This window comes from Rhinopithecus roxellana, chromosome 4 (assembly GCF_007565055.1).
Source record: "Rhinopithecus roxellana isolate Shanxi Qingling chromosome 4, ASM756505v1, whole genome shotgun sequence".
Classification (NCBI taxonomy): Eukaryota; Metazoa; Chordata; class Mammalia; order Primates; family Cercopithecidae; genus Rhinopithecus; species Rhinopithecus roxellana.
The window spans coordinates 127,051,385-127,068,157 of record NC_044552.1 but is presented as its reverse complement, the minus strand read 5'-3'; the positions used below and the strand labels follow the sequence as shown (position 1 = coordinate 127,068,157).

Below are 16,773 nucleotides of genomic sequence, written 5' to 3'. Positions count from 1 at the left end.
CAAAAGGCTGCAGTTCTTCTCTCCTGCTCATTGCTGTCAACATGGTGAGCTGGGGAAGGGGGTGTGTTTCAGCCCTGGTTGTGTTACAGCTCTTTTCATTTACACCATTTGGGGGGTCCCGAGTTCTTGTCCCACATCCAGGAAGAATGAGGTTTGCAGACAACTGGAGGGTGAACAAGGTAAAGAGGTGCTTTACTGAGTGACAGTGCAACTCTTAGGAGGCCCGAAATGGGTAGCTCCTTTCCACAGGCAGGTAATCCCAGCATCCGTGCAGCACCCTCAACAGAGGGGAGACACACAGTGGGTAGCTCCTATCCACAGGTAGATCATCCTGTTGTCTGCCCATGTCTGGCTGAGTCCAGGGTTTTTTATGGGCTTCAGAGGGGAGGAAGTGTATGCTGATTGGTCCATGGGTGGCCACGAGCTGGCCCAAGAAAGCACCATAAGTTCTCACTCCAGTTTGTGAAACTGACAGTCCAGCCCCCTTCCTTCAGGCAGTCCCTGGCTTGAAGGTGGGGCTTCACCGAAGGCCCACCCCTTTCCACCCAGGAGCCTGTCTACCTCCTGCCACCACCAGCCTACCATCCACAGCGCCCACTGGCACCCAGGCTGTTCATGCCGAGGGTCACCTTCAGGCCTGTGCAGAGCCACCCTCGGCTCCCTCTTGGCCTCCTTCCTGTGCTCCTTGGCATCCAAAATCCAGAAGGGGCCAAGGTAGCAGGGTGCTAGAGTGTCAATGCTGCCCTGAGCATATGCACACCTGGCTGGGTTGCAAAAGCCTCAACTTAGCTCCGAAATCAGCATGGGGGCTGGGAACAGGGAGAGGCCAGGCAGAAGGAGCAGGCACTTCTGAGCCTGTAGTGGAAGAGAGGTGGCCCGAGAGCACAGGGATGCCTGGGTCCACAGCTGGCTAGATGGCTGCAGCTGCACCCAGGAGGGCAGGGCTCTCCCACCTTCAACTCGGAAGGGGACATAGCTCCCACCTGTTCCTGGCTCCCACCACCTCTGTGGAGCACAAAGCCAGACAGGCTGACACTGCTATTACTGAGACCCTTTTGCTCTCAGAAGAGTTTTCATGGCCAGCTGCCTCTGTTTTCACTGCTTGGTGACTGCGGTGTTCTGTTTTGTTCCTATTTCCTTTTCTCAGAAAAGAAAGTTTTTAGAATTAAAATTTCAGCTGACAATAGATCCCCTCTCCCCAGGGAGCAGAAATATGGATATCCCTAAAGGTCTTGAGTGTTTCAGTCTTTCACTATTTTACACTCAATATTCCATGATTTTTATCTAGATATGCCTGGTGGACAATAGGTGATCGCCAAATATAGGTTGTCCCTCCCATCTCCAAATTCTGATGCTAGAAATCGGGAATGGCTATGATAGTCCAGATTTTCAGAATTAATAAGATATTTATATTGCCCTAAGAGATATGGAAGTTGAACAAAATAAAAAAATTCAAAGTAAAAGTAAATAAAATTTCTTTCTTTTCCTGTTTAGTTTGAGGTCATGTGTAAATATCAGTGAATGTGATGTCATAGAGGATTTTTTTTTTATCAGAATTAGGTTCGAGTTGTATTATGGAAACTTCTAATCAAATTGAGGGAAGATGCTAGCAGGTCAGAATTTGGGAATTAGATGATCTGGTTCCAAATTCAATACATATTGTCTATGTAATTAGCTGTGTCACCTAATGTATTAATAATACCTTTTCAAGAAACATTGTGCCATCTGTTCTGATTCCTCAATTGCCTTAATTCTTATAATAAATATAGCTTCCAAAGTTTAGAACTTAATTTTCAGAATTTATTTTAATTGACAGATAAAGGTCGTATATATTTATCATGTACAAAATAATGCTTTGAAATAAATATACATTGTGGAATGGCTAAATCGAGCTATTTAAAAATATGCACTACTTCACATACTGATCATTTTTCTGTGTTGAGAACACTTCAAATCTACTCTCTTAGCAAAGCCACACTGGCTTTTGTGATTTTTGTTTGTTTGTTTGTATATGATACTCTCATTTGGGTCAATAATTTTTTTTAAAGTCTATTGAAAGCAGAGAAGTAAACTTTTTGACCCAAACTTAGATGTATTTAAAAGTTCAAGGCATAAAATGATGTCTCGGGGTTTGTGTCATCAGTCAGAAACACAGAAAATCTTTTGAACAATGCCACAATGCAATCTAAGATTGATCTAACTTACTTCAAGAAAACAATGCTCTTGGTGCCATCCTACCTGCTCTTTGTAATTTCTACCCATGAGTAGAATAATCAACAGGTGAGATTGCTATGTTGTATTTGATTCTGTACATTAACTGGAGGGAAAACTCGAAGCCCTCTAAAAATGATATCTAACTTAATAGACATCTCTCCATTACCTTTACTCAAAACTAAGACTCTTTGTGGTATCTGCCCACCCCACCTCTAGTAGCCAGCTGCTAGTCCAGTGTCTGTCTCATTGAAGCAGTCTAGTGGTACACATAGGTGCTGAGCAATTATGGCTATCACGCTGTAATTGGGGAAAACCATTCTTACTTAGCTTTATAGTTTTGAGTGCTCCGTTGATTGTCTTTCTCGGTGTTCTCATCAAGCTAAAAATCCACACTCGCAAATTTTAAATTATCATGAGCATTTTGGGGGATTTCCTATTTCATCCCTGAGTCTCCTTTGCATGCTCAGTTGCTTTCAATCTTGACAGAGACTCTTCTGAGCCATCTACCACTCTTAGGATATGCTATGCAATGCCAGGGACCTACAGCCTTTTAACAGGTTTTTGACCAAGGCCATCTCTTTGGGGTGGTTCTTGACTCATTTTTTACTCATTATTTAATTTTAATAACCTTTAGTACTTAAAAATATACAGTACTGTATAAAGCACCTTAAAAATGGATGCATAGTGATTTTCTTATTTTAAAATTGTGTATGATTTTTTAAATTATTACAAAAGCAGCTTATGTTTATTATAGAAAATAGGAAATTCAGAAAAGCAAGAAGGAGAAATTATACAATGTGCATACGAATAGTTACTTTTATAATATCATTGTATATCTACTCATATCTTTACCCATGCAAATAGTTTTTGTACAAATGGGTGACGTTTATGTAACTGTTTCATAACTTACTATAGCAATTAACATCACACACATTTTTAAAAAATATTCTCAAAAATATATTTTTAAAATGTATATTGAACTAGATTCCACTATTCATTCTGAGAATTTACATTATTATAGTAAGAACATTATCCTTGATTTTGATTCATAGTCTAACATGCCAAACTCTCAATTTCTTCTGTTACACACTTTACATAAACATAATGCAGCCAATCACCAACCCTTATATATATCTCTGCACATTTTGAACAGTTTTCTTTATTGAAAATATTTTTAATTTAAAATCATCTAAGTTTTATATTATCTTGGCACATTAACCCCTGTGGAAATGTGTAAGACTTCTCTTCTAAAATAAATTATTTCATAAAGAGAGAGTAACAGAATAAGTCATAAGCCATGCTGATGAATTTTTAGTTACTACTGTCTTTAAAAAATAAAAACAAAAACGGAAAATAAATATTTCACATCTTCTTTTAGAGCCAACTCTTTCAATGAATTCAAAAAATTCATCTCTAATAAAAAAGTAATTTGAGGAACATTTAGGAAAAAGGCATAATATATAAAGCAACGTAAACAATAACTTTTAAACTTGCTTGTTTAGAAAATCACCGGGGTACAGGTTAGTCAGCCTGATAAACTCTAACTTGCCTTCAGGTCTCATCATCATACCTCCCTCCTCCAACAGAGCCTCCTCTGACAGCCAAACATCTAGGCATTTCTGTGCTCCATTATGGTAATGATAGTCTTTTTTTATAAGCGATTATATTTGTTTGTCTTTCGCCTTCCCTGCACTCCAGTTCCATTAGGGAAGGCATAGTCTTTCCATTTTGAATATTTGGTGCTTGAGACAACTAAAAAGTTTTGTTGGGTAAATAAATCAATTCACTTACCTATTAATCAATGGCAGTATGCTTTAGTGAGAGTAATTATGAATATTTAATAAATAGTAGGAAGAGAAAAACAACATATATTAAAATTAATTAAATGCCAAGCCATCTGTTGAATCCTAATAGACTTTATAATTTCATTTTTTTCTACTATAATGACGTTTTAAATTACCTCACATTTTCATAAACAATTATTAACTAATAAAAACATACAACAACTTACATAAAAATAGACTCTTTTGCATGATATAGTTGAAATTTTTATATAACTTATATATCCATATGTATGAATATATATATGTATACAGACACAGAGAAAACCAAGAATTTATTGTTTTAAAAAAAAACTCTAAAAAGCAAGAAACAAAATACCTTTCAACTCAAAGAATCTCATTTATATTTCACATATGCTGTAGACACAGCTCAGGAACTCAGATGTGATGCTTATGCATATGTATAAAGTGTAATTAGCTTAGAAAATGCTGCTTCATCACCTGTCCTGATATTGTTGATGTGCTTCAATAACTTACCAGGCAATGCTGGAAAAGGTTCTCTCCAAATTCCAGTGAGTTGAAACGGTGCTTTTCACCCATAACATGTTAGTGTTTTCCATTTCCTTATCGTATGAAAAGTCTGTCCTTTAAACCCGGATTGCTGGCAGACTGCTTGTAACTGACAGTTGTACGCCATAAGCTCTTCACTTTAATGTTTTAGAGAGCTTCTTGAAACATTGAGGCATGTCTTTTCCTCCAAATCTCTTGATTTTAACCTCTCAATTCCACGGTGCTTGGATGAGGTGACTACTCTCTTTTCTCTGGCCTATTCTATTACAATAACCAATTGATGGTTCCTTTTTTCCCACACAGCTGCCCAATACATCTTCCTAGACTACAGCTCTGATCACACTCGCCTACTCAGAAACTTTCAATGCCTCCACATTGCTCATTGCTCAGTTTCCTTCATCGCACCTTCAAACCTTCCAGAAATTGACTCTGACCTAATAGCCTTACTTCTCCACCTTGCCTTTGACGAACCCTACAATCTTAGGGAGCTAAAATACTCACTCTCACATCCACGCATCAAAAGTCCCTGCCTGCCTCCCTGCCTTTCCTTATACTGTTTCTACTATATCTTCTGCATTCCGGTATATACCACCTGTCTTCTTTGATCTGAGCAAGGAGTTGTTGACTAAGGATCCAGGAAGAAATCACTGACTTCCTAAAAAGCAGGAAAGAAAACATTACCTGGAAGCAAAGAGCAGGTGATATTCAGAAATGCAAGAAGATAGAAAATTAGCAACACGGAGGTCTGTATCAGTAGATAGCCTTCAGTCAGGGCCGCCATGTTCCTGGATGAAGGTGCAAGAGTCAGTGGAAAATCAATACGTTGATAATCATCCAGCCAGACTAATCAGAAAAAAATAAGAAAAGTCAACAACTACCAATATCAGGAATACAAGAGATGAAATCACTACAACTTCTGCAGACACTAAAGGATGTTAAGAGGATATTGTGAACAATTTTATGGCAATAATTCAACAATTTGGATAAAAAGGGCAAATTCTTTGAAAATCACAAACTACCAAAACTCACTCACAAATAAATCATCTGAATAGTTCCATATTCATTAAAGAATTTAATTTGTAGTTCAAAACCTTCACACACACAAATTCAGTTCCAGATGACTTTACTTGTGAATTCCACCAAACATTTAATGAAGAAATAATAAACTCGTTCAGAAAATTGAAGACGAGAAAATACATCCAACCTCATTCCACGAGGCCGGTATTACTCTGATACCAATGTCAGACAAAGATAGTTTTTTTAAAAAGAAAATTATATTAGATAACAATATCCTGCCATGAACATAGATGCAAAAGTTCATGGCAAAGTTATAGTAAATCAAATCTAATGATTTATTCAAAGGATTATACATTATCACTAAATGAGATTAATCCCAGGATGTAAGATTGGTTTAATATTTGAAATTAGTCAGTGTAATTTACCATATAGCAAACTAAAAAGCAAACTGTATAATCACCTCAATTGATAGAGCAAAGACATTTGACAAAATGCAGCATCTATTTTTTTAAAAAACAGCCTACTAAGAGTAGGGGAACTTCGCTACCTGATCACTATAAAAATTTATTTTTTTAAAAAACCTAACAGCTAAAATCACACTTAGTAAAAAATTGAGATTAGGAACAAGGCAAGGATATCTGCTTCCATCACTTCCGTTTAACATTGTACTAGAGATGCTGGCCAGTACAATGGGCAAGAAAAAGGAAATAAATGGCATCCAGATTGAAAAATAAGTACAATTGTTTTTATTCACAGATACTCTAGAAGTCTAAGCATAGAATCCTGGTGGTTCATGCCTGTAACCCTAGCTCTTTAGGAGGCTGAGGCACGTGGATCGCTTGAGGCCAAGAGTTTGAGACTACCTGGGCAACACAGCAAGACCCCACCTCTACAACCTAAAAAAGTTTAAAAAGCATAAAATAAAATGCTATCTATTTTAAAAAGTTACTAGAACTAATAAGTGAGCTTACCAATGTTATAAGGTACAACATCTATATATGAAAATCAATAATTTTGAAGACTGGCAAAGATACGTTGGAAGTTGAAATTAAAAGGATACAGTTTACAATAGCCTTAAAAATGTGAAAGACCCCCTACACTGAATACTCTGGAGATAAATTACAGAAAACCTAAATAAATCAAGAGAGATACCATGTTCATAGACCAGAAAATTCAATATTCCTATAATCCTAGTTTTATACATATTGACCTACACATTCAATGCAATCCCAGTAAAAATCCTAGCAGGCTTTTTCCTAAAAATTGACAGGTATATTTCAGAATTCATATGGAACTGGAAAGGAGAAAAATGTTGGAAAGGTTATACTACCTGACTTCAATACTTACTACCAAGCTATGGTAATCAGAAAGTGAGATGTTGGTATCAATATTGACAAATAGATTATTAGAACAGATTAAAGAGGCCAGATATAGATGTGTGGTCAAATGATTTATGACATAAATACAAAAGCAATGCGAGGTACATTTATCAAATTCTATTAGAGGAATTGAATATCCATGAACAACAACAAAAAAATGGACTTCAGTCTGTATCTTGCAACTTATTCCAAAATTAACTCAAAAGAGATGCTAGACCTAACTGTAAAACATAAAAATACAAAACATCTACAAATATATAAGAGAAATCTTTGTGATCTTGGGTAAAGCAAAGGTTCTTAGATACAACACCAAAAGCATATCCTCAAAGGGAAAAAAAAATTAACAACTTAAACTTCATCAAAATTGAGAACTTCTTCCCTTCCAAAAAAAAAAAAAAAAAAAAAAGTACTTTTAAGAAAATGAAAAGATAACTATAAACTAGTAGCATATTTCCAAATTACATATCTGATAAAGGACTCACATCCAGATTATTCACACATACCATTCAAAACTCAAAAATAAGAGCAAATAGCCCAAGAAAATTTGAACAAAAGATTTAAACAGATACATCACCAAAGAAGGTAGAAAATAAGCATGTGAAAAGATGCTCAATGTTATTAGTCATAAGGAAAACACAAAGCAAAACCAAAATGACCAATTAGAATGTCTAAAATTTTAAAAGACAGGTTTTACCAAGTATCAACAAAGATGTAGGCAAATGCAACTCTCATACACTGGTGGTGGGAATATAAATAGTTCAGATACTTTAGAAAACAGGTTGATAATTTCTTAAAAACATAAACATAAATTGCCGTATGATCCAGCCATTCTGCTTCTATGTATTCACTCCAAGATGAATGATGGCATATGTTCACCCAAAAATTTGTACACAGATGTGTACATATCCCTATGATGAAATATTACTTACCAATAAAAACGGTCAAATACGGATACACACACAACATGGATGAATGTTGAAACTATGTTGAGTCGAAGAAGCCAGACAAAAAGAGAGTACATCCAGAATGGTTCCATTTATATAAAATTCTATCAAATGCAAACCTACAGTGATGGAAAGCAGACCAGTATTTTTCTGGGGACAGAGAGAAGAGAAAGAAGGATAGAAGGAAGGGATTCAAAAGAAATGATGGATATATTCTCTACCATGGTTGTGTTAATGGTCTCATGGGTGTTTAAATTCAAAACTTATCCAAATGTAAATTGGTTTGCGTGGTGTGTTTATGCCAGTTTTACATCAATAAAAGTATTAAACAGTATGGTCATCTCTGGTCCTACCACAATTTCCACAGCTTAGATTTTAGGCTCTTTCACTGTCATTTGGGCCATCTTCCTCTCCTCTCTCTTACCTATTCCCTTTATTTCCTTTTTTAAATTCTTTTCAAATTTTTTTAATTTTTGAAACTTGTATTTTAGGTTCAAAGGTACATGTGCAGGTTTGTTATATAGGTAAACTCTTGTCATGGAGAGTTGTTGTATAGATTTTATCACGCAGGAACTAAACCTAACCACCCAATAGTTTTTTTCTGATTCTCTCCCTCCTCCCACTAACTACCCTCAAGTAGGCCTCAGCGTATGTTGTTCTCCTCTTTGTGTCCGTATGTTCTCATCATTTAGCTACCACTTATAAGTGAGAACATACTGTATTTGTTTTTCTGTTCCTGCATTAGTTTGCTAAGAATAATGGCCTCCAGTTCCATCCATGTTCCTGCAAAGGACATGATTGCATTCATTTTATGACTGCATAGTATTCCATGGTATATATGTACCACATTTTACTTATCCAATCTGCCACTGAGGCTATTCCTTTTATTTTCTTATGCTCAGCAAATCAACCTTTTCTCCCCACTGTAATCCTGTGCCTCACTTTGCACACCTGAGGTTAGTTTTAAAATTATGACTTTTAAATGCTTGTCAGATTATATTCTTGCAAAAAGGTATTCACACTCCAAGGCCCTGAGGAAAGCTGTTTTCTTTTCTCTTTTTCTTTCTTTTTTTTTTTTTTTTGTCTAGTTTTATCTAGTACTATAAATGGCCCATATTATCCTGGCGATTCAAGACTGTATTATCATCCTTGGTTATTTTACTACAATAATGTTGGCATCTACTGAGACCTACTTTACCTCTATACATTTTATCCCTTTCCAAATTGACTCAGACTCCTGAGCTTTAAAAATTCTTCTCTCCACTTTTTAGAGTTTTCTCTTCTCTTTGCTCATTGTCAGACAGATCGTCAGCTGTCACTTCTGCTGTTTTCATGTGTTTGTTTAGAGAATCTTCACACATTCTTTCACTGTAGTTTCCTGTCTCTAAACTGTTTTGATTCAGAAAACCTATAACCAAATGTTATAGTAAAAATGATGTGTAAATTTGGAACAAATATAGAATCTGAGTGGGTAACCTGAGGCTTACTTTGTGAGTTAAAGTGCATTGCATCTGTGCCATTAATTTTGACACTCTTTTTTTTGTTTTCCAAGATAAATGACACTTATGTGATGTTACTGTATCTAATTCCCAAGAGAACTGTAGCAATGAGAATTCCTGTTTTTCCCAGTAGAAAACATCATCGGTTTTCTGGAGAATAATTTGCCAAGGTTGTCTTTTGCAAGAACTATGTTCAGTGTTCCTTTTTATTCATGTAGATGTTTCCAATATATCTTTTTGTAGATATCATAGTATTGTACAATCAATCTGTTCTATGAGCAATCGATTATTTACCTGAAAGCTCTTAGAATAATACATTAAAATAAATTTGACCACAGCCATACCAAGTTCTGTAATCTTTTCTAGTTTAATGTTCAAATAATGTGACTGATAAAAATAATGTAACGAAGGCAGTCCAGATGCCTTCGTTACATTATTTTTATCAGTCACATTATTTGAACATTATTTGAACAAGTGTTATGCCTGTGATAATCTGAGTTCAGATTTATATCTTCAACAGTAAGTATTTAGCATTCTCCAACCCTTCTTGCACTTGCCATACTTTTCTACTTTAAAATTTGCACATAAGATTCTATTTGATTTATCTCTCGGTATTTATGAATTATGTAATGATTGCTGAGAAGCAAACACTATTAAAATGGGTAACTAGACATTCAAGTTAAACATTCCTTTTCCCATATCATTCTATTAACTTTGTGTCACCTTTTTTAGTCTAAGCCTAAGCAAATATATCTTTGCTTGGAGATAATTGTGGCTCAGAGATTGTCATTTAGAAGATTGTGTTTTGCCATACTGCTTTAAGATGCATTTTTAAAAAGGAGCAGTGTTCTTTCTCATTTCAGCACTTGGGAGACACAGGAAATGCTCCCCTCACTCCACAACTAGAGTGAAATTTACTTAGGGATAAAGTCAGGGGATGTGTTTAGTTCTTAATTTGCTTGACTTCTGCAGTGCGTCGTAATACTGCTCAGTTATGTCCTTGCAACACCGCCAGTTATGCATTGAGTCACTTCTGCCTCTCTTAATTTCCATGGTGTCATGCTCTCCTAATTTCTCCTTTTCATCTCTGGAATGCCAGTCACCTTGCCAGCTCCATTTTCTCTACCTACTCTCTAAACATTGAAGTTCCTAAGAACTCTGTTCTAGATCTTCTTCTCATACCATAATAAACAGTCTCTTAACTTTAACTACCAAAAATGTGCTAATAATTTACAATTCTATATCTGCAGCCCAGAACTCTTTCCTGAAGGTAAACTCTGTGTACCAACTGCCTTCTGGATCCCTCCACTCCATTATTCTATGGTTTTAGATGTATGACATTTGTTTTTCTGTCCACAGGCAACAGGTCCTCGGGGTTTGTTAAAGGAAGATGCCAAAGGCTCTCTTCAGAAAAGCTTCAGGATTCTTAACGAAGCCAAGAAGTTAGCAAATGATGTAAAAGGTCAGTGTGGCCATAGTTTTTATTATATTCCAGTTAATTGAGTTGTTACTGGTAAGATATTCTGTCACACTACTGGAGAATATCATTTCTTTAGCATGGTTTTTGTGATGATTCTATAATCTATTTTATGCAAATAAACTTTCTCACTAGTTTTACAAAATTTTGTCTACCTATCTCACTTCAAGTAGGGTAATATTTCACAATTTTTAAGTCTCATTTCTATAGCATCATTTCACCTGTATCTAATGTATAGTAACTTTTTGTGTAACAAGTTTTTAAGAGTCTCAAACCTAAGCCAGCCATAGTGGCTTACACCTGTGATCCCAGTGCTTTGGGAGGTCAAGGCAGGAGGATCACCTGGGGCCAAGAATTTGAAATCAGTCAGGGAAGCATAGCAAGATCCCTTCTCTACATAACATTTTGTAAAATTTAACCAGGTGTAGCAGTGTGAGCACATAGACATAGCTACTTGGAAGGCTGAGACAGAAGGATCACTTTAGCCCAGGGGTTTGAAGGTACCGTGAGTTGGATCACACTACTGTACAGCAGCCTGGGTAACAGAGTAAGACCCTGTCTCTAAAAAGAAAAACAAAATTAAATACATTTTTCCTTTTTTGAGACGAAGTCTCGCTCTGTCACCCAGGCTGGAGTACAGTGGTGCAATCTTGGCTCACTGCAGCCTCCGTCTCCCAGGTTCAAGTGATTCTCCTGCCTCAGCCTCCTGAGTATCTGGGATTACAGATGCGTGCCACCACACCTGGTAATCTTTGCAATTTGAGTAGAAATGGGGTTTCACCATGTTGGCCAGGCTGTTCTGGAACTCCTGACCTCAAGTGAACCTCCCACCTCAGCCTTCCAAAGTGCTGAGATTATAGGCGTGAGCCACCGTGCCCGGCCCTAAATACATTTTTCTTGTATTTTATTTCTGATTCAGGGATCAAAATGCACAAAATATCTACTGCTGTATTATGGGCTTCGTGTTAATAATACATCATTAAACATGGCTGCTCTCTATATGAGTCATTACATTTATTATTTCATGCACGTATCTCTTGTTTCTCATTTGAATTGCCACCTGTTTCTCTCTCCAGTTTCATTCCCTACCATTTTCTGTCTCATATGTGTCTCCCCAACCTTACCTAAGTATTCATAATCCCTCCCAAACATGGTACTATTCCAGGCCTTCATGTTTTCAGTATTATTTCTTCCCCTTGGAATGCCTCATCCTTCACTTCTCTTCTTTGTCTAGCCTTCAGGATTTAGTTCAAATGCCATCATTTCCAGGAAACCTAACACTTCATCTGATTTACATGCCCTGTCTCTGGTACAGTTTTCTCATAGACTTGTCAAACCACCGCAGTCATGGACTAATTAATGTTTCATCATCTTTTTAAATTTTTTAAAAAATTTTATTGATGCATAATAGGTGTATATATTTTTGGCATTCCATCTACTTGAGGAAAGACATGGGGTTTTATTAACTGTGTATTTCTAGTATGCTTAATAGTGACTAGCTCAAATGAGGAAATACTTATTTTTTACAATAAATGGTGTTGGCTTACCTTACTTATCTTCAAAAGAGAAGAGGTTTTAAAATTATTTATATTTGGCATGTTTTGGTCTCAGTAGAGGTTGATATGGAATTACAAGTTCTATCTCCATCATAAGTAAAATTTTAATAGTACAATTCTTCAGGCTGTGTATTACAGGTGAAATAAACTCCCTACATACATAATTCTGCTCAGCAGGTACCTCTTATTACAATCTGAAGAATGACTATAAAAAGCCAAAACCTGTGTTCCTATTGTACAAATGGACTCAATCCCTTGACTTTGCGGTCATTCCTTCCTATCTCATACCCTTGCCCAGGGCTGGGAATAGGAAGGATGGGAGTGAGGTGATTCATGCAAGTGCAGGAACCAATCCTGTCTTTAAGATTTTAGTAATATCAGGGCTGTGCCCTTGCCTCTATTTCCCCACAAACACTGGTATTATAAAAATGAAGACTGAGTCCACTTGTCCAACAGGAACACAGGTTTTAGCTTTCTATAGGGACTCTACAAATTGCAATAAGAGCTCTTTACTGTGCAGAATTATGTATGTAGGGAGTTTTATTTCACCTGTAGTACACAGTCCAAAGGGCTGTGTTATTAAAGTGCCGTTTATAATGGAGATCAAATTTGTTCATCATGTATCTTGTTTATTGCACCAATTTTGATTTTTTACATATTGCATTAAAATATTTTTATCTTGACTGCAGAATTTTTTAATGCACCTTTAAATTTTGCACCTGAACTGAGTGCCTTAATGACCTTGTTCTGCTTCCAACCCTGCTCTTGCCTCTATTTCCCCACTTACACTGATATTCTAAAAATGAAGAAAGAATTTTATTTTTAGGCATTTTTTTCCAAGAGAAAAAGCAATCTAAAGACAAGTATGGTAGGAAGGGTTAGGAGACAGAAATGTTCGTTCGTTTAAATTTCTTTTTTTGTAGTTCAGGTAGTACATTATTTAAAGTAATGAAAACCCACAAACTACTCAAGTAATAATTCCTCTAGAAAACCAAGCCAAGGCTATGACGGAGATGGGAATGTTTTCGTGCTACATTATGACATTTCTCTGATTTGTGGCCAATTACAGAGGTTATAAAATGGCTGTTAATCAGGGAAATGCCATATATTACCACCAGGAACTGCTGAAATAGGCCCTACAGAGCAAAACTCTTGACAGCAGCTATTAAAATAGAGATTTAGTCATTTCTCTCTCTATCGTGCCTGGAGTTAGAAGGAATAAAAATGGTGAGGCCAGTATACCCTCCATATTTCTAATTTGTTGCTTGGTTCAATTCAGTACAGTTCAGTTAGTTCGTGAGCTTCAGTCATGAATGACATAGAACTGCTCCCTGCCATTTTTATGCTGTCCTCGCCTTGAGGGAGTCTGAACTTGCCAGGAGCAATTTGTTTTGCTTTTTAATTTTTTAATATACATCTGTTAAAAGCAAATTTGCCCTTGTGTGAATTTGAGATTTGAAGCCTGTCTACATTGCACTGATCAAATGTCTGTGGAGATAAAAAGTATTTTGTTGATGAATATGAGGCTTGGTACAAATTGATGACTAAAAGAGTGAGAAGATGAATTAGTACCACCAGGTGAATGAATACTACTTTGCAGATGGACAAGAAATTTTTTTAGGCTGGGCACAGTGACTCATGCCCTGTATGTAATTCCAGCATTTTGGGAGGCCAAAGCAGGCAGATTGTTCGAGCCCCGGAGTTCAGGAACAGCCTGGGCCGCATGGTGAAACCCCGTGTATAAAAAAATAAAAATAAAAAAAGAACCAAAACTTAGCTGGGCATGGTGGTGCGCATCTGTAGTTCCAGCTACTCAGCTACTTGGGAAGCTGAAGTGGGAGGATAACTTGAGCCCAAGAGGCAGAGGTTGCAGTGAGCCAAGATCGCTCCATTGCACTCCAGCCTGGGTGAGAGAGTGAGAGCCTATCTCAAATAATAATTAATTAATCAATAATAAAAATTAAAAAGAAATTTTTTCAGTAAAATACCAACTTCAGGTTCTCATGGAATGTGTATAAGGCAAGGAAGAAGTAGAGCTTGGTTTATTAAAAGTTTGAGAATATTAAGATTTTAAAATTATACATCTTATTTTATATTGACTAACTTTTCAGTTTTATTTCCTTTTTCATTTATTCCCAGTTTTTGTCTTTGCCCAAGATAAATGAAATTACTTAAGTACTTAGGAAAATAATAGGTAACATGTTGGCCAGGTGCAGTGGCTCACACCTGTAATTCCAACACTTTGGGAGACCGAGGTGGGCAGATCACCTGAGGTAAGGAGTTTGAGACCAGCCTGGCTATCATGGTGAAACCCTGTCTCTATTAAAAATGCAAAAATTAGCTGGGCATGGTGGTGAGTGCCTGCAATCCCAGCTACTCAGGAGACTAACGTAGGAGAATTGCTTGAACCCAGGAGACGGAGGTTGCAGTGAGCCGAGATTGCACCAAGGCACTCCAGCCTGGGCAACAGAAAGAGACTCTGTCTTAAAAAAAAAAAGTAGGTAACATATCTATAAAATAGATAACACAGGAAATAAAAAGAACTATTCCCTGGAGATCTGTGACAGCTCCCTTTGAAGGAGGTGGTTTGTCTCATAGCACTGTAGCCTGTGGTATATAATTACAGTTAACCCTTGAATAATGCGGGAGTTGGAGAGCATGGATCCACTGCACAGTTGAAAATCCACGTATAACATTAGACTCTTCATAAACTTGACTAAAAAAAAAAATCTATTCCCAAGCCCAAGAATAATGAATCAGTGCATTGCTTGACATATGGTGCTGTCCCACACAGAGAACAGTATGAAACATTATTCCAATCATTAAGTTTTATCAAACCAATTGAAGCCTTCCTTCCATACTATGGTCCTCCAAACACTCAGTCATTCTGTTCAGACAAGTGAGTCATGAAGATTCTGAGATCATGGATGTAATACACTTGCAATTGCTAACCTGTTGAGATTCTGTGTTATTATTTTGTATTTTTAAAATAAGAGAATACACTGGAATACTGCAGTGCTGCTAAATCAAAGTATGATATAGGAGTGCGATTGTGACTAAGGGATCCTTTTATTACTAAAGATATACTCCTTTTGAATTTGCATATTACCCTTTGCCTGAATCAGCCTTTCCATAGCAGGCATGTACAAGACAAGCAAAATCTGCTCTATTGACAACAATTTTAGACTAAAAGGATGAAATTAAGCCTGGGTGCCCTGGCCTACTGTGGTCTGGAGAACAATGCAGTCTTTTGCAGGTGAAATTGCCAATCCCTCCTACAAAGCTTTGGTTCCTCCTTTAGAGTGTGAATGGTGGAAATCAAAAAAATAAAACGAGGGTGGACTTCGATTAGGAGAAAAAATGAAAAGTGGCAAAATAGTGGCAAATATAGAGGGGCAGGTTCTATTGGCAAGATTATCCCTAAGAGTGAGTTGTAGCTTGTCATATCCAAACCCACTATGTGAGTAGAGGATAAGAAACAAACATTCAGAACATTCCCGTATATCATCTCAGCAAGAGACAAAGGCCTGTGAGATAAAAACTGGACTTAGAGCTAAAAACTCATCTGGACTTTGTTGTGATTAAATCCAATCAGAGTCTGAGATTCTGTGGGGTTTTTTGCAAGTAAGTTAATTTAGACCAGAGATAAACAGAAATGCCTTCAAGAGACTTACGGATAACATAAAGGGATGGTGGGGCCTGTGTTAAACCAAAGAGTATTTGTCTTATTTAAAGGTATTCAAACTCAATTTTCTTGCTGGCCAAAAGAAAACAAGTCTGCAAGTCCATAGTCAGCATGTCCTAGAGGAGTCAAATGCGGCTGTTGATATCTGGTGGTTTTAGTTTTCCATTCCACTGGCTGCAGAGAGGACTCCCTTTTATCCCAATATCCTAAATATTTGCAGAACCTGCTGCCAGACAAGTACACCTTCCCTCCTTTCCCGAAGCTCCTACTATGACCTCCTAGTGGGAGGAAGAGCATATGCAAGCATGGTGTTCATTGTGAACAAGATCTAATTTTTTACTTTCAAATCAGAAGAGGGTTTCTCCATAACCTGACTTCCTGTGAAACAGTCATCTCTGAGGTTCCCATACGTGGTCACTCTGGTATGTATGCCTGTCTGTGCAGAATAAGTAATCAGATATAGAGCACATCCCAAACTTGTGACAGCTACTGGGGAAAGGGAACACAGGAGTTACAATCCTGAAAGAAGGCTAGAAATATAAAGGTTCAGGAAATGATACCATTCCAAGTCATTGTCACCAAACTCAGTGATTGCCTGCATAATGCAGAGAATTGGAGGGATTGTTCTAAAAAGTACAAAGATTGGATGTA

The 16,773-nt window shown here is 37.0% G+C and overlaps 1 protein-coding gene across 7 annotated transcripts in view; it reads left to right on the top strand.

Annotated features, from left to right (window-relative positions):
- Positions 1-16,773, top strand: part of LAMA2 (laminin subunit alpha 2) — a 676,086-nt gene that overhangs the window by 565,928 nt on the left and 93,385 nt on the right. For all 7 annotated transcript variants that reach the window (XM_030928801.1, XM_030928799.1, XM_030928802.1 and 4 more), the window contains one exon: positions 10,764-10,866. In XM_030928801.1, coding sequence (XP_030784661.1) covers positions 10,764-10,866 — 103 coding nt within the window. The remainder of the gene's footprint in view (positions 1-10,763; positions 10,867-16,773) is intronic.